This window comes from Squalius cephalus (assembly GCF_949319135.1).
Source record: "Squalius cephalus genome assembly, chromosome: 15".
Classification (NCBI taxonomy): domain Eukaryota; kingdom Metazoa; phylum Chordata; class Actinopteri; order Cypriniformes; family Leuciscidae; genus Squalius; species Squalius cephalus.
Window position 1 is genome coordinate 37,311,882 of NC_137136.1, and position 26,522 is coordinate 37,338,403.

The 26,522-nt window shown below is 41.2% G+C and overlaps 1 protein-coding gene across 1 annotated transcript in view; it reads right to left on the bottom strand.

Annotated features, from left to right (window-relative positions):
- Window positions 1–13,238, bottom strand: part of znf236 (zinc finger protein 236) — a 91,568-nt gene extending 78,330 nt beyond the window's left edge. The window contains exons 1-4 of the mRNA XM_079895064.1: window positions 13,133–13,238; window positions 3,845–3,972; window positions 1,996–2,160; window positions 1,021–1,199 (exon numbers count right to left, since the gene is read on the bottom strand). Of these exons, the coding sequence (XP_079751190.1) occupies window positions 1,021–1,199; window positions 1,996–2,160; window positions 3,845–3,972; window positions 13,133–13,184 (524 nt within the window). The 5' untranslated portion in view covers window positions 13,185–13,238. The remainder of the gene's footprint in view (window positions 1–1,020; window positions 1,200–1,995; window positions 2,161–3,844; window positions 3,973–13,132) is intronic.
- Between the last annotated feature and the right edge of the window lie 13,284 nt (window positions 13,239–26,522).

The following is a 26,522-nucleotide window of genomic DNA, read 5'->3' on the forward strand; positions in this document are numbered from 1 at the left end:
GGGCGGAGTCTCTCTGTAAGCGCACTGCACTCTCAACCAAATCAAAACTCAGCCAATCAGAGGAGCCTGTGGGCGGAGTCTCTCTGTAAGCGCACTGCACTCTCAACCAAATCAAAACACAGCCAATCAGAGGAGCGTGTGGGCGGAGTCTCTCTTTAAGCGCACTGCACTCTCAACCAAATCAAAACTCAGCCAATCAGAGGAGCGTGTGGGCGGAGTCTCTCTGTAAGCGCACTGCACTCTCAACCAAATCAAAACTCAGCCAATCAGAGGAGCGTGTGGGCGGAGTCTCTCTGTAAGCGCACTGCACTCGCAACCAAATCAAAACTCAGCCAATCAGAGGAGCGTGTGGGCGGAGTCTCTCTGTATGCGCACTGCACTCTCAACCAAATCAAAACTCAGCCAATCAGAGGAGCGTGTGGGCGGAGTCTCTCTGTAAGCGCACTGCACTCTCAACCAAATGGATACACTTGTTTGTTCTCAGTTTGATCATTCTTGTTTAATTTATTTTCAAAATCTGATGTGAATTATCCATTGTTGCTTTCATTACAGCTATAAATGATATTCAAAAACACATTAGACGCTTTTAACATTAAATAAAGCACATAATCCGTATCTGAGATTATCCTTGTCATTTTTTTATGGTTGTTTTTCCAGGTTAGGACAATGGAAAAGACCCTTTTATTGCGTCTGGTGAGATCAGGCTGAAGTGATCAGGGATCTAGTGCTGATCTACTCAGGACAGGTCGAGGAGGTTCAAAACGAGACATTTTGCAGCTTGTTTTCATAGTACCATTAACTTTTGTTTTCGTGCACAAATGACTCGCTGAAAGTTTCCCTGAAAGTTTAGTTCGTGCAAAAATGAAAATGATTTACTAATCCTCATGTTGTTCCAAATTAGCATAACTTCCCATCTTCCCAATGTTCACCAGACTCATTTGAACAAATCTTTCCTTTTACACTACATCAACTGTGTCTGCATGCAGAAGTGCTGCGGGAACCTTTGTCTTGTGCACACACCTGGTCTTGGCGTGGCTCCTCAGGTGCTCGCGGAGCTGGCTGTGCGTGGGGAACTCTCGGCCGCAGGTCCTGCAGGAGTGTGTGCTGCTCCCGCTGAGCTCCTGCCGGTGCTCCTCCAGATGCACAGAGAGCTGACTCTGCAGGATAAACTCGTCTCCACACTCCGAGCACAGGAAGTTCTGGCGACACAGAGCACACGCCACTGATGATGATGATGAAGAAGAGATCAGGTAACCAAAGGTTCAGGTCCTCAAGAAGCTTCCAGTGAAATTAATTAACCCTCATCCTTCCCTTTGTTAAATTGAGTGTTGACCACGAATACACTTTTTTTTTTTAATGGATTCGAGGAGTTTTGTGGTTGAAATTTAGTAACAAATCCTTCCATCACGGGTCAATCTGACCCCCTTAGGAATGAATGGACTGCGAGAAATGCTTCAGTACACATAGAAAAACCTAAAAATGCTCAAAGTTCAAATAAAAAATGCTCAAAACTCAAACTAAAAATGCTAAAACTTTACCAAAAAATTATTGTATAATGTCTACATGTGTATCTGAATGCATGCTGAAGAGAAACTGACTTTAGGACCCAGAGGAACAGCTCATTTACTCCATATAGACATATAAGGCCATCTAGAGTCATGAAATATCATCTTATATTATTTTATTTCCACTAGAGGTCTGCAAAGATGTACCCGATGTAAGATATGTAGAGCTGAATTAAAAGGGTTACGCATGAAATTGTGAGTTATTTTGAATTTAAGTTGAAAGAATGTGAGGAATGTGCTTAATTTACTAAATTACAATTTATTTATTATTTATTGATCAAATCTAGAAATTTAAAGGTAAATTGCATTAAAAAATAAAAAATGAAAAAAAATTATAATAATAATTTAGTATACTTTTATGGCTTCGGGTCATTTTGCCCCGCGAGGGAAGGATTTGCTACAGAACAGGAGGGAAGATGAAGCTACCGACCTCTTCTTTCTCGTGGACCATGACATGAGCCTTCAGACTGGCCACTCTGGAGAACTTCTTGTGGCACACGGGGCATTTGGCCTCGCTGGTGGCGTGAGTGGACTTGTGAAGGTTGAGATTGTACTCCACATTAAAGGACACCGGACACTGGTCACACCGATACGGCTGCGTGCAGGAGAAGTGAGGAACAGCACGTTATCAGCAGTTCATGACAAACACATTCATTACACTCTGAAAAACAAAGTAGGAGAACCATTTCTGCTCCCCCAAAGAACCTTCCAGTGATCAGTTCTTAAAAGAACCATTGTTTTCTTTGTGTTTAATAATCTAAAGAACCTTTTTACACTATATAGAATATTTTGTGGAATGGAAAGATTCCATGGATGTTAAAGGTTCTTCATGGAACCATTAATGCCAATAAAACCTTTATTATTCTGAGTCTTTCTACCAAAACAGGACTAATACAAAAATCCACGTTTCCATCACCCTTCAAATTGCGCACATTGAAATTGAAAATACGCCCAATGGAAACACGTACATTTCGCAAAAACTCTCATATATCTCATTTACGCTCGCATGAGGTGGTTTTTCAGGCAATTTCGAAAAAGGAATATTTCGCAAACCTGCAGTGGAAACAGTTTTTCCGCATTTACAGTCACCTGACGAACGTTCTTTAAAGATGGGGCGGAGTGTTTGCACAGAAGATGAGGCAGAGATCTCTATTAAACTCGTTAAAGACAAAAGTATCATGGGAATACTTGATTCTAAACAACAAAGAAATGCCACAATTGATCAAAGATCTTGAAGCAGATCTGAGGGAGAAACAGGCAGAAACTCCTCATGCGAGCGGCTCCCAGTATAAGGGCTTTCCCGGCCAGTAAGGCCTGGATAACACCTATGTCTCCTTCCGTTATAATAATGGCTAGTTCTATAAACATACCAACATCCATCGCCATGATGTCTGGAATGACTTATCGCGAGAGGAAAACATTTTTTGTTTTATTCGCATAACTGGAAAAAAAATTGGTAAATGGAAACGCCGTCATTTCGAAATAGTTTTTTATCGATATTTAGAAAATATCGTAAAAGTTTTGAGCAAATCTGTAATGAAAGCGTGACTAATAAACTCTTTTCGTTGTTTGTTACAATGCGCTGAGAACATTAGACAGGTTTACATACACAAGCATTCTGAAACTTCATATGTATATGTCTAATGTTCATAAAATCTGTAATCTGTTTATAAACATAACAGCTTTTTCCCTTGTGGAGAATGAAGAGAAACTGGTGTATCATAAGTGAGAGTCAGTGTCTAATGTGAGCGTGTGAATCAGTGCTGGAGAGGATTCAAGAGCTTTAAAACGAGCTCAAACAGCTTCACGATGTCCGCTGGCGTGTTCATTATTCGTTCCCACAAGAACTGCACTCTCTAGGGCACAGGTACATGAGGGCATTTTAAAAGTGTGATTTATAGACCTAAAAGTCACTTTTCATAGTGAATTGAATTTTTTTCTAGTTATTATGTTGAGTTCTAAAATATTCATCAAGTAGAAATTGCTATTTGCGAATAAAGACAGATTTTTTAAAACCCTGTAATCAAGGACTATAAAAGTAATGTAAATCCATTGCTATTAAAGTGTAAACCCAGAAGAACATTTGATTAACATTTGACATTTGATTGAGTTATGAACCAGCTACTGATCATTCACACCATTATTAGACAGCTTGGCTTTATGAGCCTGTTCAAGAAACATGTGTTGAATGATATGGTCCTGTCTCAGATCTGGTGTGATGATGATGATGATGATGATGATGATGGTGATGGTGGTGATGATGAAGTGCGGTCTCTTGCCTTGTCGTTGACCTCATGCTCTCGCAGGTGTCTCTGAAGTTGACTCTCACTGGGATAATTCTGGGAGCAAATATTACATTTGTTCTCGGCCTGCTTCTGGCTCTCTGAGCCGGCTCCCGGACCTCCGTCTGAAGAAGACAGAAGACAGCCAATGAGGACAGAGGACAGCCAATGAAGACAGAGGACAGCCAATGAAGACAGAGGACAGCCAATGAGGACAGAACACAGCCAATGAGGACAGAAGACAGAAGACAGCCAATGAGGACAGAAGACAGAAGACAGCCAATGAGGACAGAGGACAGAAGACAGCCAATGAGGACAGAGGACAGAAGACAGCCAATGAGGACAGAAGACAGACGACAGCCAATGAGGACAGAGGACAGAAGACAGCCAATGAGAACAGAGGACAGAAGACAGCCAATGAGGACAGAGGACAGAGGACAGCCAATGAGGACAGAGGACAGAAGACAGCCAATGAGGACAGAAGACAGAAGACAGCCAATGAGAACAGAGGACAGAAGACAGCCAATGAGGACAGAGGACAGAAGACAGCCAATGAGGACAGAGGACAGAAGACAGCCAATGAGAACAGAGGACAGAAGACAGCCAATGAGAACAGAGGACAGAAGACAGCCAATGAGGACAGAGGACAGAAGACAGCCAATGAGAACAGAGGACAGAAGACAGCCAATGAGAACAGAGGACAGAAGACAGCCAATGAGAACAGAGGACAGAAGACAGCCAATGAGGACAGAGGACAGAAGACAGCCAATGAGGACAGAGGACAGCCAATGAGGACAGAGGACAGAAGACAGCCAATGAGGACAGAAGACAGAAGACAGCCAATGAGAACAGAGGACAGAAGACAGCCAATGAGGACAGAGGACAGAAGACAGCCAAAGAGGACAGAAGACAGAAGACAGCCAATGAGGACAGAGGACAGAAGACAGCCAATGAGAACAGAGGACAGAAGACAGCCAATGAGAACAGAGGACAGAAGACAGCCAATGAGGACAGAGGACAGAAGACAGCCAATGAGAACAGAGGACAGAAGACAGCCAATGAGGACAGAGGACAGAAGACAGCCAATGAGGACAGAGGACAGAAATTGCCAATTCTAAGCAAGTTATAAATCTGAGTTAAGATCAAATAGTTCCGACAATTTAAATCAGATATAGTGGATCCAGCGGGAGTAAAGCATGATCTGGAAAACACTTTTAACAACTGAATGATGTTATTCCGGTAATATAGTTTCTGTTTAGTGTCGATACATCCTGGGCTCAAATCTCAACCATACAGTGATCCTCAGTTTACAAACACCTGTACATAAAAATGTTAATAATTCATAACAAAATAAAAGGCATCATGAAATTTGTTTGTTGTTTTTCATTGAATAAGCTCTGAATAAGGTCTTTCACATTACAGGTGTTTACATACAGTCCACAACACAAAATACTTACTAAACTTATAAAACTGACCCCATTCAAAAGTTTACGTACTCGACCCTAATGATGGTGACTACAAAAATATTATATTTTTCTGATTTGGGCGGGAGATTGAGGTCTGATTTGTTACTGCAGTATTTTGGGCGGGAGCTTGAGGTCTGATTTGTTACTGCAGTATTTTGGGCGGGAGCTTGAGGTCTGATTGGTTACTGCAGTATTTTGGGCGGGAGCTTGAGGTCTGATTGGTTACTGCAGTATTTTGGGCGGGAGATTGAGGTCTGATTGGTTACAACAGTATTTTGGGCGGGAGCTTGAGGTCTGATTGGTTACAACAGTATTTTGGGCGGGAGCTTGAGGTCTGATTGGTTACTGCAGTATTTTGGGCGGGAGATTGAGGTCTGATTGGTTACTGCAGTATTTTGGGCGGGAGCTTGAGGTCTGATTGGTTACAACAGTATTTTGGGCGGGAGCTTGAGGTCTGATTGGTTACTGCAGTATTTTGGGCGGGAGCTTGAGGTCTGATTGGTTACTGCAGTATTTTGGACGGGAGCTTGAGGTCTGATTGGTTATAACAGTATTTTGGGCGGGAGCTTGAGGTCTGATTGGTTACAACAGTATTTTGGGCGGGAGCTTGAGGTCTGATTGGTTACTGCAGTATTTTGGGCGGGAGCTTGAGGTCTGATTGGTTACTGCAGTATTTTGGGCGGGAGATTGAGGTCTGATTGGTTACAACAGTATTTTGGACGGGAGCTTGAGGTCTGATTGGTTACAACAGTATTTTGGGCGGGAGCTTGAGGTCTGATTGGTTACTGCAGTATTTTGGGCGGGAGATTGAGGTCTGATTGGTTACTGCAGTATTTTGGGCGGGAGCTTGAGGTCTGATTGGTTACTGCAGTATTTTGGACGGGAGCTTGAGGTCTGATTGGTTATGACAGTATTTTGGGCGGGAGCTTGAGGTCTGATTGGTTACTGCAATATTTTGGGCGGGAGCTTGAGGTCTGATTGGTTACTGCAGCATTTTGGGCGGGAGCTTGAGGTCTGATTGGTTACTGCAGTATTTTGGGCGGGAGCTTGAGGTCTGATTGGTTACTGCAGCATTTTGGGCGGGAGCTTGAGGTCTGATTGGTTACTGCAGTATTTTGGGCGGGAGCTTGAGGTCTGATTGGTTACTGCAGCATTTTGGGCGGGAGCTTGAGGTCTGATTGGTTACTGCAGTATTTTGGGCGGGAGCTTGAGGTCTGATTGGTTACTGCAGTATTTTGGGCGGGAGCTTGAGGTCTGATTGGTTACTGCAGCATTTTGGGCGGGAGCTTGAGGTCTGATTGGTTACTGCAGTATTTTGGGCGGGAGATTGAGGTCTGATTGGTTACAACAGTATTTTGGGCGGGAGCTTGAGGTCTGATTGGTTACTGCAGTATTTTGGGCGGGAGCTTGAGGTCTGATTGGTTACTGCAGTATTTTGGGCGGGAGATTGAGGTGAGATTGAGGTCTGATTGGTTACAACAGTATTTTGGGCGGGAGCTTGAGGTCTGATTGGTTACTGCAGCATTTTGGGCGGGAGCTTGAGGTCTGATTGGTCACTGCAGCATTTTGGGCGGGAGCTTGAGGTCTGATTGGTTACTGCAGCATTTTGGGCGGGAGCTTGAGGTCTGATTGGTTACTGCAGTATTTTGGGCGGGAGATTGAGGTGAGATTGAGGTCTGATTGGTTACAACAGTATTTTGGGCGGGAGCTTGAGGTCTGATTGGTTACTGCAGTATTTTGGGCGGGAGCTTGAGGTCTGATTGGTTACTGCAGTATTTTGGGCGGGAGATTGAGGTCTGATTGGTTACAACAGTATTTTGGGCGGGAGCTTGAGGTCTGATTGGTTACTGCAGTATTTTGGGCGGGAGATTGAGGTCTGATTGGTTACTGCAGTATTTTGGGCGGGAGCTTGAGGTCTGATTGGTTACTGCAGCATTTTGGGCGGGAGCTTGAGGTCTGATTGGTCACTGCAGCATTTTGGGCGGGAGCTTGAGGTCTGATTGGTTACTGCAGCATTTTGGGCGGGAGCTTGAGGTCTGATTGGTTACTGCAGTATTTTGGGCGGGAGCTTGAGGTCTGATTGGTTACTGCAGTATTTTGGGCGGGAGCTTGAGGTCTGATTGGTTACTGCAGCATTTTGGGCGGGAGCTTGAGGTCTGATTGGTCACTGCAGCATTTTGGGCGGGAGCTTGAGGTCTGATTGGTTACTGCAGTATTTTGGGCGGGAGCTTGAGGTCTGATTGGTTACTGCAGTATTTTGGGCGGGAGATTGAGGTGAGATTGAGGTCTGATTGGTTACAACAGTATTTTGGGCGGGAGCTTGAGGTCTGATTGGTTACTGCAGCATTTTGGGCGGGAGCTTGAGGTCTGATTGGTCACTGCAGCATTTTGGGCGGGAGCTTGAGGTCTGATTGGTTACTGCAGTATTTTGGGCGGGAGACTGAGGTGAGATTGAGGTCTGATTGGTTACAACAGTATTTTGGGCGGGAGCTTGAGGTCTGATTGGTTACTGCAGTATTTTGGGCGGGAGCTTGAGGTCTGATTGGTTACTGCAGTATTTTGGGCGGGAGATTGAGGTCTGATTGGTTACAACAGTATTTTGGGCGGGAGCTTGAGGTCTGATTGGTTACTGCAGTATTTTGGGCGGGAGATTGAGGTCTGATTGGTTACTGCAGTATTTTGGGCGGGAGCTTGAGGTCTGATTGGTTACTGCAGTATTTTGGGCGGGAGCTTGAGGTCTGATTGGTCACTGCAGTATTTTGGGCGGGAGCTTGAGGTCTGATTGGTTACTGCAGTATTTTGGGCGGGAGATTGAGGTCTGATTGGTTACAACAGTATTTTGGGCGGGAGCTTGAGGTCTGATTGGTTACTGCAGTATTTTGGGCGGGAGATTGAGGTCTGATTGGTTACTGCAGTATTTTGGGCGGGAGCTTGAGGTCTGATTGGTTACTGCAGCATTTTGGGCGGGAGCTTGAGGTCTGATTGGTCACTGCAGCATTTTGGGCGGGAGCTTGAGGTCTGATTGGTTACTGCAGCATTTTGGGCGGGAGCTTGAGGTCTGATTGGTTACTGCAGTATTTTGGGCGGGAGCTTGAGGTCTGATTGGTTACTGCAGTATTTTGGGCGGGAGCTTGAGGTCTGATTGGTTACTGCAGCATTTTGGGCGGGAGCTTGAGGTCTGATTGGTCACTGCAGCATTTTGGGCGGGAGCTTGAGGTCTGATTGGTTACTGCAGTATTTTGGGCGGGAGCTTGAGGTCTGATTGGTTACTGCAGTATTTTGGGCGGGAGATTGAGGTGAGATTGAGGTCTGATTGGTTACAACAGTATTTTGGGCGGGAGCTTGAGGTCTGATTGGTTACTGCAGCATTTTGGGCGGGAGCTTGAGGTCTGATTGGTCACTGCAGCATTTTGGGCGGGAGCTTGAGGTCTGATTGGTTACAACAGTATTTTGGGCGGGAGACTGAGGTGAGATTGAGGTCTGATTGGTTACAACAGTATTTTGGGCGGGAGCTTGAGGTCTGATTGGTTACTGCAGTATTTTGGGCGGGAGCTTGAGGTCTGATTGGTTACTGCAGTATTTTGGGCGGGAGATTGAGGTCTGATTGGTTACAACAGTATTTTGGGCGGGAGCTTGAGGTCTGATTGGTTACTGCAGTATTTTGGGCGGGAGATTGAGGTCTGATTGGTTACTGCAGTATTTTGGGCGGGAGCTTGAGGTCTGATTGGTTACTGCAGTATTTTGGGCGGGAGCTTGAGGTCTGATTGGTCACTGCAGTATTTTGGGCGGGAGCTTGAGGTCTGATTGGTTACTGCAGTATTTTGGGCGGGAGCTTGAGGTCTGATTGGTCACTGCAGCATTTTGGGCGGGAGCTTGAGGTCTGATTGGTTACTGCAGTATTTTGGGCGGGAGCTTGAGGTCTGATTGGTTACTGCAGTATTTTGGGCGGGAGCTTGAGGTCTGATTGGTTATGACAGTATTTTGGGCGGGAGCTTGAGGTCTGATTGGTTACTGCAGCATTTTGGGCGGGAGCTTGAGGTCTGATTGGTCACTGCAGCATTTTGGGCGGGAGCTTGAGGTCTGATTGGTTACTGCAGCATTTTGGGTGGGAGCTTGAGGTCTGATTGGTTACTGCAGTATTTTGGGCGGGAGATTGAGGTGAGATTGAGGTCTGATTGGTTACAACAGTATTTTGGGCGGAAGCTTGAGGTCTGATTGGTTACTGCAGTATTTTGGGCGGGAGCTTGAGGTCTGATTGGTTATGACAGTATTTTGGGCGGGAGCTTGAGGTCTGATTGGTTACTGCAGTATTTTGGGCGGGAGCTTGAGGTCTGATTGGTTACTGCAGTATTTTGGGCGGGAGCTTGAGGTCTGATTGGTTACTGCAGTATTTTGGGCGGGAGCTTGAGGTCTGATTGGTTATGACAGTATTTTGGGCGGGAGATTGAGGTCTGATTGGTTACTGCAGTATTTTGGGCGGAAGCTTGAGGTCTGATTGGTTACTGCAGTATTTTGGGCGGGAGCTTGAGGTCTGATTGGTTACTGCAGTATTTTGGGCAGGAGCTTGAGGTCTGATTGGTTACTGCAGTATTTTGGGCGGGAGCTTGAGGTCTGATTGGTTACTGCAGTATTTTGGGCGGGACCTTGAGGTCTGATTGGTAAGAGTTAGGAAAGTATGGCATTCAGACTCCAGGGTAGGGTCGCACCAGCCGTTCGTAAGTTCTTTCTTAAGTTGGAATGTAAAGTCCACACTAGAGGCTTAGTAACTACTAGATAGTTTTAACTAACTCTGTACTTTGTTCCGTTGCACCATTTGTTCGTAAGGCAGAACGTTGTTAGCAGGTCGTAAGCTCTCCGTAATGCATAGTCACATAATATGACGTTTAGCCTCGATGATCCAATAGCAGCCTTCAAACGTGAGCAGAAGTTGTGTTGAAATGCCGTGAATTTCAGTTCATCCTTCATTCTAACTTCTTTTGCCTCACGTTACTAACGGTAAAAATAAGTTTCCATTAAATACGATAGCCTACTTGATCATGAATAACAGAAGTGTTTTTATAAATAACATTCAGAAACTGTATTTGAAATTAAATTAATAAGGATAAATAAATATTGATACACTGTAAAAAAAAATTACATCCCCAAGTCAAAATTTTCTAGTGACTGGTTACATCTAAATTTTTCAATTAGTCTGACGTATTATTTCTCATTGAGCCAATGTTAACAGACTATTGCAACAAGAATTGCACTTGGGCCAATTTAAAAATTTAGATGTTATCAGTCACTAGAAAATTTTGACTTGGAGAGGCTAGAAATTTTTTACAGTGTACAAAAAACATAAGAAATTACGTTTATTGATTATGACTGATATTTGACATGCACAACACGGACCGATGCTCACAGCGGCGCGCTGTTTAGGACGGGTTTGTGTTAAAGAGCCGCTAACAAAGTAATCTTTTCACATAATGTTCTCTCTCTTAAAATGTAAGCGAGTGTAATGTCAGCATTATCATATAGCCTATGTTTAAAGAATTGAAGTCTGTCAGGTAAAAGAAGAGCTTATTGATGCAGTTCAGTCTGTCTGATATTTTATTCCAACCGTTACTCCTGATAAATATTAAATATTTAAATATTTAGTTTATACGTAGAGTTACGCTTCAACTAAGTTTAATGGTGCAACGCAAAAATATTTAGGAGTGCGTAAGTCGTAACTTAGTGTCCAACTACGTCAAAACTTGGCTAAGTTGTAACTTACGCACAGCTGGTGCAACCGGCCCCAGAACTATAAAGCAAAAAGTTTGACTAAAGTGAATAGTTCTCCCGTCTGAATGGCATACCGTCCAAAAACACAGTGATTGCTGGAATCACTTTTATTATGAAAATACATTTAAGTGCAAGATTTGCAGCCACAATAACAAATGAGGCCTAACGAGAACACTATTGTAAAGATAGCTGTGAATTCTTTGTGCTTTAGTTTAGTTTCAAGGTGTCAGTGGCTTTTGGGTGCCTTAAAATGTATAAAGAACTATTTCATGTATAGATTAAATAGTTCTCATCTAGCCAAACAACATTCGGGCTGACAGTCATATATTTTTATATAGGCTACTCCGTCCTCCTAGGGGTTTCATATGATTGTTACCAATCTTGGTTTTTGGTCTTTCAACAATTTCGCCATGGTCAGGCAATACAGTTATGGAGAAAAAGTGATAAAATAAGTGTCTTATGGCCCGGTTTCACAGACAGGGCTTAGACTAAGCCAGGATTAGACCATAGATCAATTAGGACATTTAAGTAATTTTTATAAACATGCTTAGAAAAAAAACATTACCGATGTGCATCTTAAAACTAAAAAGGCACTGATATATTTTTAAGATCAGTCAGTGCAAGTTTATTTCAGTGGAAACAGCTCAGACTTACATTTTAGTCTAGGACTAGTCTTAAGCCCTGTCTGTGAAACCAGGGGTATATGTTCTACATGCACTGAGTAATTTGGATCAAACTTCAACTAGGGCCTATGTTCGGTGAAGGATCTATTTTTGTTTGTTTGTTTGTTATCTTATATAATGCCCTTCAGAAGCTACATTACTCACGTGTTTCCCAGAAATGTCTTATAATATCGTCATTCATAGACATCAATTGTATATGTTATATTATTTAGATAGCCAGGGAAAATAATGTGGTTGGAGTTTAACGGTCATGCACAACATGGAGTTTTGAGGACAATAAAATCATTTTAATTCAGTGCATTTATTGCCGTGATGATGGTCTTTGACTGTCTTTTTTAACACATGAATGAAAACTACTTGCAATGTTAATAAATCACCTGCAGCTTTAATAGATATTTTTGTGACTTTCCATCAATGTTATTAAAAGTTTTGCAAAGTTACTTCAGCAGTGACCAGTTGCATAAACTGTTGTTCAGACTAGTCTTAAATTAATTGTATTAATTTTTTTCTTCAAGATTGGTCAAAACTTTATAACATTAGTAACATAAAAAGGTAGATTGGTATAATTTGACTCCAAAAAGTGATATTGATTACACCTGGGTTAACTGCTAGTGGGACAAACTAGTTCTTAAGACACAATCTTAACATAGCCTAGCTGTTCAAATTATGCTACTATTACATTTTATATAATATAACAATCAACAATGCCAGCTGCTGGTTACCTCAACTGTTAAAGTTACAGGCTAAATACGTGGTTTACTAACAAAGTACCATAGTAAACCTGCTAAAGGCAGAAAAACAACCATTCGGCTGACCAGAGAACTGTCTTTTAATGAAGGTTTTGTTCAGCTAGTAAAGTCTGGAGAGCAAGTAAGTTACACATTACACCGATCTGGTTATTCTTCAAATCAATAAAACACAGTGTCAACAGCATGAGGAATCATCCCAGCATCTGTACATTATCCCCAGAATAGACTGTAAACACCGCTAACACGACAGCTCGACTAGTTCCAGCCCTCCTCACTGATGTACGGAAGCTTTAGCTAACATTAGCATCGATGCGGATCAGCTCAAAAAGCGCTTTAATTAAGTGTACATGTTTCTCTAGTGCAGGCGAGTGACATCTGAAGTGTGTGAGAGGAGCATTCTCTCAATCTGCAGCACACGAGCGTGTTATTAATATCATTCCGCCGCAATCACTCCTGCAGCAACACACACACACACTCACAGAGCAATACTATATCCGGGGACTATATACACGCGCTTCAAATGGCTTTCTCTACTCTTCTGCCCCATTTTAGACATGCACTACGCACTTAGACAAACAGTTCATGGTGTGAGGGTTTTATTTGGGAGACTGCGGTTGACTTTACCGGTTTCGCTGTCATCTTTAACCCTCTGTTTTCGCGGCCGGCCCCGCGGCATAGTTCCAGTTTAGAGCGGGTGTAGTGTGAGCGATTCGGATTCAAAATGGCGGCGGGTTGAGCGAGCCGAGACCCGAGACAGAAGCGCCAGATCTGGGATCACACTGGAGGAACGGCGACACCTAGCGGACAGACTCGCACTGCACTGCGCGTGTAACGGACAACAATAAATGGTTGTTTCTTTCTGTAAACAGTCAATAAATTGAACGTACTTGGAAAATAGGTTATATTTCATTACATTAAATTGATTTGAATTACTTTTTATGCATAAATCACCTTTCATGTCAAGGAATATTGCGCGAACTTTAAAGGGGCGGAGCTACAGGGGTGCCGTTAGATTTTCGGTGAATGGGCGGAGCTAACAATAACATCCCTACCCTAACGAAAATTACCATGTCAGCTAAATGCACTATTTTTCAGGCTGTTTTAGATAATAGAATGCCTAAAAATCTATACACTATCTGAAAAAAAAAAAAAAAAATTCACCCAGTAGAGCCTACAACGTATTTTGTATTTAATTGTTCTCCAGCTGTAGTGAATCCAAAACTCCAAAAATGTTAAGGATGACTCATTTTCACCTCTGGCAACTAAAAAGAGGCAAACATTATATGACTATTTTTAAGTTAGCCTACATAGGTAAAATTGGAATTTGGTGTAAACATCATTAGGCTACATCATATCAACATTGTCCGCGGTTCTTACGCTGCTTCTGAATCTCTCTCCGGCCGGTGAGGTTTACTGTTAGTGTTGCGTATAAAAAACTTTGATATGTCCATATTAACTTCAGCCGGTTAGCCAGTAAGCTCGCTACGACGCCGGTGAAACATACAACAGCCCGCCAGCCCCTGATGACAACGACGTTCGTTAGTTTTTATTGGTAGTTGGCAAACAAGCTGAGTGATGCGCGATGCATTGCCGTCCGCCACCACGCACGGTAATAGAGCTTGTGTTTCATTTTTTGCCGCTCCAGTCAGAAAGACTGAGAGGAAATGAAACAAAGTTTAAGTTATTTTAAAAAACCTAAAAGATTCGGGGCTTTTGACAAAACATTCGGGGCTTAAGCCCAATTAGCCACCACCCCGCTCCGCCCCTGGTGTTGCCTACACCGTGTTATCCTCTTTTTAAAATTTGCACCCTGTTGACTTCAATGGGGCAAGTTTTAAACCTGCTTTTAGCCTATTAACATCCTTGATGTGTCATTACAAGTGCACAGGTCATGTGAGTGATTCCTTCAGAGTGAACACGAGTGAATCTGACTGCAGTAGATGTGAAAGATATTAATAAAAGTGATATTAATTCAGCCAGCGCACATACCTGTGTTTACATCCTGTTTTCGGCTGAAGTCCACAGTAATCGATTGTCGAGTTCACGCGCATAGGTTTAGTACGTACGATCACGCGTGTGAACTCGACAATCGGTTAGGCTACTGTGGACTTCAGCCGAAAACAGGATGTAAATACAGGTATGAGCGCTGGCTGAAATAACATCATTTTTATACATATCTTTCACATCTACTGCAGTCAGATTCACTCTTGTTCACTCTGAAGGAATCACTCACATTGGCTGTGCACTTGTAATGACACATCAAGGATGTTAAGAGGCTAAAAGCAGGTTTAGTACTTGCCCCATTGAAGTCAACAGGGTGCAAATTTTAAAAAGAGGATAACACGGTGTAGGCAACACCGATTTTTGTCGTTGTTCTCTGTATTGACAGCACTCCAAATTTACAAAAAAATGAGCTCAATGTTAAAACTGACCGGAGTTCTCCTTTAAAAATACCTGTTCATTTATGCCCGATAGTTTGTCATTGTGTTCCATGTTATGTTTTATTTCATGATTACAGCCATTGATTAGCCAGTTTATCATTAGATGCACTCTCCAAGTAAACAAGGAAGTAGGGTAAGTTAGACAATAAGTTTATAAACACTTTTTTGTTATAATGGGTAGCCTAGACTAAAACTCTCTTCATATCCTGATAGCAATCAATAATAGAAGTGATAAAAATATTAAAACATGTATATCTTCTGTGGAAGTCTCAGTACTCAAAAATATGCGGTCCGAAATGCAAGGAAATATATGTTCTACCTGCCAGTCAACATGTACAGGTGCTGGTCATAAAATTAGAATATCATCAAAAAGTTGATTTATTTCAAGAATTCAACTTAACAGGTGAAACTAATATATTATATAGACTCATTACATGCAAAGTGAGATATTTCAAGCCTTTATTTGTTATAATTTTGATGATTATGGCTTACAGCTTATGAAACCCACAAAATCAAAATCCCAGAAAATTAGAATATTACATGAAATCACACAGTAATTACACAGTGATACCATGGTCATTGAACCAGGTTTTGGTTCTTTTGGCAGTGTGGGCCGGTGCAAATCCTGCTGGAGAATGAAGTCAGCATCTCCATAAAGCTTGTCTGCTGAAGGAAGCATGAAGTGCTCTGGAAATGTCCTGGTAGACGGCTGCGTTGACTCTGGATTTAATAAAGCACAGTAGACCAAAGTCCTCTTTTCTGATGAGAGCAAATTTTGCATCTCATTTGGAAACCAAGGTCCCAGAGTCTGGAGGAAGAATGGAGAGGCACACAATCCAAGATGCTTGAAGTCCAGTGTGAAGTTTCCACAGTCTGTGTTGGTTTGGGGAGCCATGTCATCGGCTGGTGTTGGTCCACTGTGCTGTCCACTCAACGCAGCCGTCTACCAGGACATGTCCAGAGCACTTCATGCTTCCTTCAGCAGACAAGCTTTATGGAGATGCTGACTTCATTCTCCAGCAGGATTTGCACCGGCCCACACTGCCAAAAGAACCAAAACCTGGTTCAATGACCATGGTATCACTGTGTAATTACTGTGTGATTTCATGTAATATTCTAATTTTCTGGGATTTTGATTTCGTGGGTTTCATAAGCTGTAAGCCATAATCATCAAAATTATAACAAATAAAGGCTTGACATATCTCACTTTGCATGTAATGAGTCTATATAATATATTAGTTTCACCTGTTAAGTTGAATTCTTGAAATAAATCAACTTTTTGATGATATTCTAATTTTATGACCAGCACCTGTATTTCCATACCACAAATTACACGTCATCAGCGCTTTTCATGCTATGCAGAGTTATAACAGACCGTTATTATTTGATAATCCTTTCTTGTAATATTATTGCTTTTTTATTTTATGTTTTTATTCAATTAATACAAAAAAAAAAAACTGATTCATTAGAAGACATAGACCCAGGTCTTCACTCAGTGTGATACTGTCCTCAGATCTCCCCTTGTAGATGTGCTTCTGCAAACCAGGACATCTGGTCTGAAGATGAAGTATAATTCAAGTAAACACACACACTGTAACAGCGACATACCTTCAAACACACACCCCACATGAGCTGGACCCTGGAAACACTTTCTGTCCATGAAACTCCTTTTATTAAAGGAAGAAAAATGGTTATAGAACCATGGTGAGGGTCTTTATATTCTTAATTTATCACTTTACAGCCTTAATACAGTGAGCAACTTCCATGCTGCCTTCACCACAGGAGTTCATATATAAATAATCCTCCTTTCATTGCTGGGTTAATGGGGTTAATAACCCTTTCATGCATGATCATGACAACCTCAGCCAGGATTTTTTCCCTGTGTGTTTTATTGCTCTTAGAAAGACAAGATTTGAAATGTGTGTTTTTTTAAAGAAGTATTCAGCTGTCCCTGAGTGGACATTATGTGTTTAGGGTTTTAACCGAGGAGACAGGGCTCGGCATTAGGGCGATTCCACAGTTTCTGTCCACAAGGGGTGTAATGAACAATATAGATTGAATAATACCCAGTTGTTGTCATTTTTTTATTTTTAGTTCACTATTTTGTTAAAGATAGATGTAAGAAATAATAAAGTTACTTTTATCCCACTAAGCCTTGGCATTATCGTGTAATGAGACTTTATTTTATTTCCGTCCCCAGAAAATGCGGATGTCAGGGTGGGACATTCAGTGCATCTGAATTTTTCCTAAGTCATTTCTTTCATTTCCTTTAATAAAATCCTGAATTTTGGCACATAACATTTATTTTAGTGTGTCTTCTACAAAATACTACTACTAACACTGAAAGTATAATTCCCTTAATCCACCACGATGCAATGGAAACATTTACTAACGTTCGTTACACTTTCTGTCCAAGCAGTTACGCACGTTAAACTATGATTCTAAAGGAAGCAGAGATATAATTTTTCTATGTAATTCTATCAGTAGCAAAACGATAAAAACATCTTGTGTGGGTTAAATTCTTATGCGTTGCTACATGATAAATTGTTAATAAATTTGGATAAAACAGGGGCCGAGATTTTCTGTCCAAAAATCATAACGCTCGTACATTTTATTCTGACGCTGAATTTCCATCTCCTAATGTCTCAACGGTTCTCATGTCAGAAATAAGATTGTCTAGGTCACGGTCGCTCTGCGCGGGAGGAAGAGTTAAAGGTCCCGTTCTTCGTGATCCCATGTTTCAAACTTTAGTTAGTGTGTAATGTTGCTGTTAGAGCATAAATAATATCTGTAAAATTATAAAGCTCAAAGTTCTATGCCAAGCGAGATATTTAATTTAACAGAAGTCGCCTACAGTGAACGGCCCGTTTGGACTACATCCCTCTACTTCCTTCTTTAATGACGTCACTAGAACCGTGTTTTGACTAAGCTCCGCCCACAGGAATGCTCCCTCAACTCTACCGAAATTCGTTTATGTACTTGCGCACTTCTAATAACTTACTGTGTTTACTCAGCTCTTACGGTGATTTTCTGAAGTAAAACTGACGCTTCATCTTTTGTGTGATGTACAATAAACTAACTTTATTAAACTCATCAGTATATGTTTGATCATCATTCAGACAGAAGACTTGTAGGCTATACAATAATGGATACATACAAGCAGATGACAAATACGTTATAATAACCGTAATTAAACTACTAAACTATACCTGTTTCATCTCTATACAGCACTCTGGCTCTGTAGGCATTATTGTCCGACTCGAAATGAACACCATTACTGAGAGTTTCTGATAATGAAGCTGATAATGCTCGTGAAGCTCCGCCCCCCTGTGCCGGCAGCAGCAGCTCATTTGCATTTAAAGGGCACACACTAAAAGAGCGCGTTTTTCTGAGCCCCAAAAAATGACAATTTAAACATGCTGTAAAAAATGATCTGTTGGGTATTTTGAGCTGAAACTTCACATACACACTCTGGGGACATCAGAGACTTATTTTACATCTTGTGAAAAGGGGCATAATACGGGACCTTTAACAGGATTTCACGGATTTCGACGAATGTGGGTAAGTTTGTGGATTCTGTCCAAAAGGTTACGAACATTAAAATGATACGAACGTGGTAAACTTTGGCTAAGTAAACATTAAATAGGATCATTGTGGTGAGAAAGGATTAAAGAGTGTGCAAGTCGGATGATTGCGAGTGGTTTCGGACCGAAAGTGTCGTTCATCGTGAAAGAGCATGCATGAATGGTGGTTTTATACATTTTGACAGATTCTGCACAACTTGTTCGTAAATTAGACGAAAATTTTCAGTCTGTCCAACTTCGAACGTTGTTTTCTGCGTATTTTTGACTCAATAAGCGGTTCATGAAAGTCAACATCGTCAATGACATTTTTATGTTTTTTTTTTATTTTTTTATTTTTTTCTGTCCAATGTTCGTAAGAATATAGCTTAGGCTGTCTAAGTGTATACACGTTAATAGTGCATTAACACAATCTCACTTATGCCATTAGAATAAACTGTCGGAGTCAATCGCATAGGTTTTTAAACAACAGTGAACTGGGCATGTTAAGGAAATGGTATTATTTTGTGTTACAGAGGCAATTTTGCAGGATTGTTTCATTTTTAAACATTAAATTTTCCGTCCACGTTACACACGTTATAACTTTGCACACTTGTAGGAGTTCCTTTGTCTTCTACATTTGGCAAATAAATTTGAAATATATACCTGTGGTATTTGTTAGTAATTTTGCTGGCTTTCAGTTTATGAACATACCAGACTCAAAAATGCACCTTTAAGTTTATAGAACAGATGTCCACCTTGTTAGATGGCCACCCTGCCTGCATGGAAGTCCTATTACCAGTTTTGTGAACCATACACAACGCATGACTCATAACTATACCAAATTAGGAACAAAGCAAAACATGAACTGGGATTCAACCAGAATTTTATTAAACTGAATTAGATTAAGTACACTTTCCGCTTGAACTTACACTGTTTTTCCGTCCATGTTACATACGTTAAATTTTACATCAACTCAACTTTGATCAAAGTTTACTAGTTTACCATTGCCAGATTTATCCTGCCTTTCACACAGCTGTACCCCAGGTTTTCTCAGGATGTTAACCTGAGGACAATGGCTTTCTCCATGAAGATTGATTTTGCAGGCTGTTGTCCTTGCAGTTGGCCCTAAACTGTGGAATCGCCCATTAAGCCTTTCTGTGTGCTTGTGCTTCGGACATCTAAATCTGTCATTCACTTGTCCGGAAGAAAAGGTTGCTTGTCCGGATTTTTTTTGTTTTTGTTGTAAATATAATTTATTCTGAAGCAATATTCTCATCAGTGTTCAATCAGCTTTTATATAGTTAAATCTGCATATTGTCATATCTACACCTTTAAAGAAATAAGAAACGTTGAAAAGAATGATACTTTTAAACATAACACTAAACCACCAGTAGGTGGCGGCAGGGGACCGTCTTAATGACAGAGTCATTATTGAGTCATTCATTCAAACGATTCGTTCAAACGACTGAATGATATGTTTATTAATGGGTCATTGAATTTTTGACTCAACCGATTCGTTCAAAATGCTGAATCATTCAGTAATGAAACACAGCTGAGTGTTGCTGTGAGATGCGTTATGGTTCTGCTGTGATCTTTGTCTGGAAATATTTTTTCGCTGCTGAAACAAAAACAGTCAATATTGCATCTAAAATGTAAGTGACTTAATTTTAACTGTTTATTGAACTGTTGTATGAAATCATTGTCACATTTTCAATCGTGATGGTATCCAGGAAAACTCTCTCTCTCGGGTCTGGCCTTGACGTGGCGAGGGGGCTTGTGCGTTCCAGTGACCCTGGAGAGCGATACCGTCGGGAGCTCGCTCCTGGTAGGGTCACCCTAGGCGGGCCGGTCTCCAGGGTAGGTTCCAGACAAACAAAGACCCCAGCATGTCGGTACGCTGTGAGGTGGCAGCCCCACCAACCGACTATCCTGCGGAGGGCTAACAACCCACCCAGGAGAAACCCTTTTGTTGCAAAACTGATCAGAGAAAGAAGCCGGACTGCCCAACACGGTAACGAACCCCAGCCTGCCCCCGACCAACGAGCACGGATCAACCTTCGCCGCAGGACCCGAGTCGCCACATGGAATGTCCAAACACTCCTTCGCCCCGGAGCTGCCACCCTGCTGTCCCGAGAGCTCTGCCGCTATAACATCTCCTTGGCAGGGCTCTGTGAAGTCCGATGGCACGGCAATGGCGAAACAACAGCAGGCGACCATTGCTACTTCTGGAGTGGCCCCGAGAGACGGACAGGCCTTTATGGCATGGCACTTGCCATCCCAAAGGCCCTCCGCAAGTCCCTCATCAGCTGGACACCCCTGAGCGACAGATTACTGTCGGCCCGCTTTCTCCACCAACACGGCAAGATGACAGTAATCGTTGCTTATGCCCCCACCGATGTCGCTGATGAGGATGCGAAGGATGCCTTCTTTGACCAACTCCATCAGGCTGTTGGCCAAGCCTCACCACACGACATCACCATCATCCTCACCGATGCCAACGCCACTCTGTCCAGCAGTGATCGGTCCACAGGCTCACCTGTCGGCACAACCTTTGCTGACAGGTCCACATTTCTCCTTGAGAGTAACGCGAGCCCGAACATTGTTACCGTCAGTAATACATTCATGTTCCACTATCAATCGCAACTTACGAAAAATGTAATAAAATCAGAATCTGTCATGATCACCAGTGAGAGTGCCCGTCATTACCACCAGAGGGCACTCCACCCCGGACTACTGTCATTCCCTCATGGAACTGCATTTCCCATAACTCTCTGCCTGGACTTTTGCCTCTGTACGATCAATAATGAAAAAAATCCCATAATGTACGATAATTTCAGAATTGTGTGACACTTCAAATGATGGTGGTTGTAATCATAGGTCTTCTATACTCATTGGTCTAGCTGTGGATTCTACCGTGAGAAGAACGAGAACGTGGTGTTAGGCATGTCTTCTCGGCTAATCATCGTGGAGAATGGCTCTCTCGACAAGTTAATGTTCTTTTTGTATATTGTATACAAAGTTGTATATCATTAACATGTCATCTCTGTAAGTTTTGCAAGAAGAATAAAATAATAAATAAAAAAATAATAAAAAAATATATAAAAGTTAACGTTCCTTCCCTGGTGCTTGGTCAGTTTTTTCCAAGGTTGATATTATAACCTTTATTTTACCAGGAAAGAAGCACATTGAGATTAAGAATCTCTTTTACAAGAGCGTCCTGGCCAAGACTGACAGACACAGCACGTTTGAGTTTAACAAATAACATCTAACAATACATACACATATACACACACAAGCAAATCCAATCAAATTTCAATATCAATACATAACTAGCTAAAACATCTACAGCCCGATGTTTCATTCTCCAAATCATTTAAAACTACTTTAAAAGTGTCCAACAGAACCAGTTTCCTCAGTTTCAATGTACTTTGCAAACAATTCCAGGCAGAGGGAGCAGCAAATTTAAATGCTTTTTTCCCAAATTCAGTTCGTACCACTGGAACAGACAGTAAAAATAATTCCTGTGACCGGAGGCTATAGCTACAAGCATACTTTTTACAGATGTATGTACAAAGATATGAAGGAAGTAAACCCAGGATAGATTTATAAATAAAAACATGCCAGTGTTTTTGTCTTTGATGAACAACGCAGACCAGCCAACCCGAGCATACAACACACAATGATGAGTGAGGGTTTTAAGATTTGTTATGAACCTCAGTGCACCATGATAAACAGTGTCTAAAGCAGGTGTCACCAACCCTGCTCCTGGAGGGCTACAGTCCTGCAGAGTTCAGCTCCAACCCCAATCAAACACACCTGGACCAGCTAATCAAGCTGTTCAGGGTTGCTTGATAATTACAGGCAGGTGTGTTGGAACAGGGTTGGACCTAAAGTCTGCAGGACAGTAGCCCTCCAGGAGCAGGGTTGGTGACACCTGGTCTAAAGCATGTAAACACTGTGAAGATGCATGCATATATAGGGTTGCCAAATTTGGGACTTTGGTTGGAGTGAGACTCTCTAAAATTGCATTGCGCATGCGCGCAGAGAAAATTTTTGGAAACCCTAACCCTAATTTTAAAAATGTCAGTCCTTGTTTACTTAGTATAAACCCTGATTTATGCACAAAAAAAAAAAAAAAAAACAATAGAATGGAAACGCTTTTTCAAAATGTAAAATTTATTGATTGCACTGTAAATAAAAAAAGATAGAGGTGATTAAATAACAAACATGTAAAACAACAAAATCAAAACAATAAGAAATCACAAAACAAAAGGGACACATAATAGTTACTTCACCTCCCCAGAAAACCACAACACACAAGTTTCACACATTAGGCCTGTTGAATGCCACAGTGGCAGTGTTGGCCTGCTTCACCACCTCTGCAGGAGCTCGTATCTGAAGCAGGGTTCAAGGAGGCTCATTTTGTGCTAACACATCTGTGCTAACATTGATAACGCACGTCAGACAACGTTCGCAACTCTAGCTGAAGTCTGTACTCTCGGCACACAGACTGATTAGGCAAGGCTACGTCTGTAGTGACAAGGCACACCATTTTATTATCTGCTTACCTTGTCATCCAAACTTTCAAACGCGCATCAGTGGCTCAGACTCCGAACCTATGCTCTGAACTCTCTCTGAACTTCTCACACGCAACTGACGTATCAGGTGCAAGGTTTAGAGCGAATCAACGATCAGAGAACACTGCAGTGAGAACATTGTAGGCAGATGTTACAGCTGTGGGCCTTAAACTCCTCTCCTGTCATTAATATGCTGTGGTCTAGTCTAGTCATCAACAGAAAATTAACGGATTGAGAGGGGAGAAAAATGGATTTTGGCGTGACATTTCCTGCGTGTGCGTGAGAGCGTGAGATTGATGCTGAAAGCGTGAGTGTCACAGATGCGTGAGAGTTGGCAACCCTGATCATATATATAACATCTCCGTAGTCCAGTACAGACATAAAAGTCGCTGCAGCAAGCCTCTTTTTTGTCTCAAAGGAAAGACAGGATTTGATTCTAAAGTGAAAACCCAATTTTACTTTCAATCTTTTCACCAGTTGCTGGACATGAGGGCCAAAGGAGAGAGCGTCATCAATTAAAATCCCCAGATACCTATACTGAGAAACAAACTCAATTTCTGAACCTTGGGACGCAGTAATAGGCAGAAGATTATTATGAGGGATTGATTTGGATTTAGAAAACAACATGAATTTTGTTTTATCAACATTTAAAACTAGTTTTAATTCAAATAAGTTACGCTGAACAATTTCAAATGCAAGCTGTAACTGAGAGAGAGCCAGATTGGGTGTGAATGCTGAACTATATATAACTCTATCATCAGCGTAATAATGAAACTTTACATTATGAACATTATGATCAATATTATTTATATATAGAGTTAATAGGAGTGGTCCAAGGACTGACCCCTGAACCTTCTGCCTGTACACACTGAGTTCTGTTTGAAAGATAGTTATTAAACCAACCAATCGTATGTTTAGATAATCCAATACTGACAAGTCGTTGTATCAGTAAAGTATGAACAACAGTATCAAATGCTTTTGATAGATCGATGAATAAGGCTGCACAGTGTTTCTTGTTTTCAACAGATTCAATAAAATCATTTAGTACCTTTAAGGCTGCTGTAGTTGTGCTATGTTGTTTTCTAAAACCAGATTAAATTTTGATGAATTGTTTAGATTGTGAGATGTTTCTATAAGAAAATGTTCAGCTTTAGCTTTTCTGACTGCAACCGTGCATGCATTGCGCAATCGCCTAAAATCAAGCCAGTCTGAATTTAAATCAGTTTTCCTTGCTTTTGCCCATACCAGGTTGCGCTCATGAAGCATATTTGATAAAGGATGAGAAAACCATGCATTATTCCGACCCTTCACCTTGTACCTTTTGCGAGGAGCATGTTTGTTGACTAAAGCAGAAAAAATTGCATAAAAAAGTTCCCAGGCTATTTCAAGGTCAGGAATGAAATTAATTTGTTCCCACTCCAAATTATTCAAATTGTGTAGAAACCCTTGTTCTGAGAAATGTTTCATGTCACGCTTGGTTATGATGTTTGGTTTAGTTTTAGGAATTTTTGTGTTTCTAACTGTTGCGATGACACAGTGGTCACTGATGTCATTCGCAAATATGGATGCAGTTGATATTTTAGCAATAAAGTCATTTTCATGTCGTTTCAAAAAGTAGTTGGACAATAAATAGCTGTATTCTGTACGTTTGACTCGTGTGCGATCATTTTCTTCCTAATACGATAATTTTGAGCTTCTAGTAGTACGATACTTGGACATTTCCAATCTGGCAACACTGACACACACACACACACACACACACACACACACACACACACAGGACAGGACAGGACAGGAGAACACACAAGTGCACGGAGCAATGGATGTCAGGACCCCGACACGGAAACTGAACCAAGACTAGACGGAAGAGTCAGGATCCAGACACATAAGAAACCAACACACACACACACACACACACACACACACACACACACACACACACACACAGTGTCCCATATAAACATTCACCATTTAGCAAGAACCATATCTCTGCATTAGAACATCGTATAGAGATGGGCGTTGGCTCTTTTGACTCAGGTTAGCAAACAGGACTTCCAACATGCTACACATGCTAGCAGTGAATAGCTACATGCTAATTACGACTAAGTGTTAAAACATGTTAATAACATGCTAAGAAGTCCATAGTAACCATCTGTGACAACTACAAACCGCCTAGCATCACCTTAGCAACCACTCAGAACACCTTAGCAACCCAGTGCTGAGTTTTGTCACTGCAAGTACCACTCACATTTTCTCCAGGAAATGTACATTCTAGTTGGATAATATGAGTGTATTGAAATATTTGACATCCTACCACCAATGATAAACTGCTAGATTATGAGTTTTGTGAGGGAGGGCCTTTGAGCTCCTTGATGAAAGCAGACGGTTTATGATTACTAGGATACTAGTGATTTTTAAGTTGAAGTTGTGTGTAATGCATAACAGTGACTGTGAAATATGTATGTTAGGTATGGGAGTTACATGTGTTGAGTTCTGATATTTGGACTCATATGATTGCTGGTTTTGTGGTAAACCGTGTCCAGCAGTTTCAGGCCATCTTCCATTCAGGTTTCAAGTGTGGACAATAAATATTGTCAATAAATATGTGGACAATAAATCAAATCAATAAATATGTGGACATGAAATATTGATTTGAGTTTAAAGTACCCTTTTCTAATCTGTATTTCATTTTAAAGCCTTTACTAAGAAAGAAAAAAACATCTTAGCAACAAGGCAATGGGCCCTTTACACAGACTGTGATGACGCATTTAGTAAAGTTTTTCATATTTTCAAATAATTAAAATACATTTATAATGCTAAACTTCTGACTGCTGTAATTAGGGATGCAGTGATGAACGTAAACAAAGTAAACGCATGTACATTATATTGGCTCTGTGCGTTCAGCCTTAAAGTGACAGCAGCCTAATAAACATACAGAGAGTTTTCTACCGTCAATCAAGCTACAAAAGACAAAGTAATCACTCACTGCTATTGACTGAATAACTTTTGTAACTTTATAAAGATTAATCTATATTTAATTTATAAAGTGATAAATATGCAGTATATTCATAAGATTACTTTATTCAAATTATATATCTGAAAATTACTGTTAGACCTACCTGAACCCCCCCCAAAACACTGTTTATGTCATATGTAGCCTTTCTTCATTCTATTTATTTATTTGTGCTATTTGTATTTGACTATTTGTTACTTATTTTATTACTTACTGTTTGCTTGTCTTTAATAATGTTAAATTTACATTAATTAGGCTAGCAGTTTTTACTGTAGTATCAAAATTGGGATATTTCACTGATATCTATTTGAACCACTGACCTAATCCTCAGTCCTGCTGGAGCTGCTTTAAATATGTGCTATGCTATTAAATTAAAGATCAAATATGATAGAATGAACAGTGAAAGTAACAGAAGCTCAT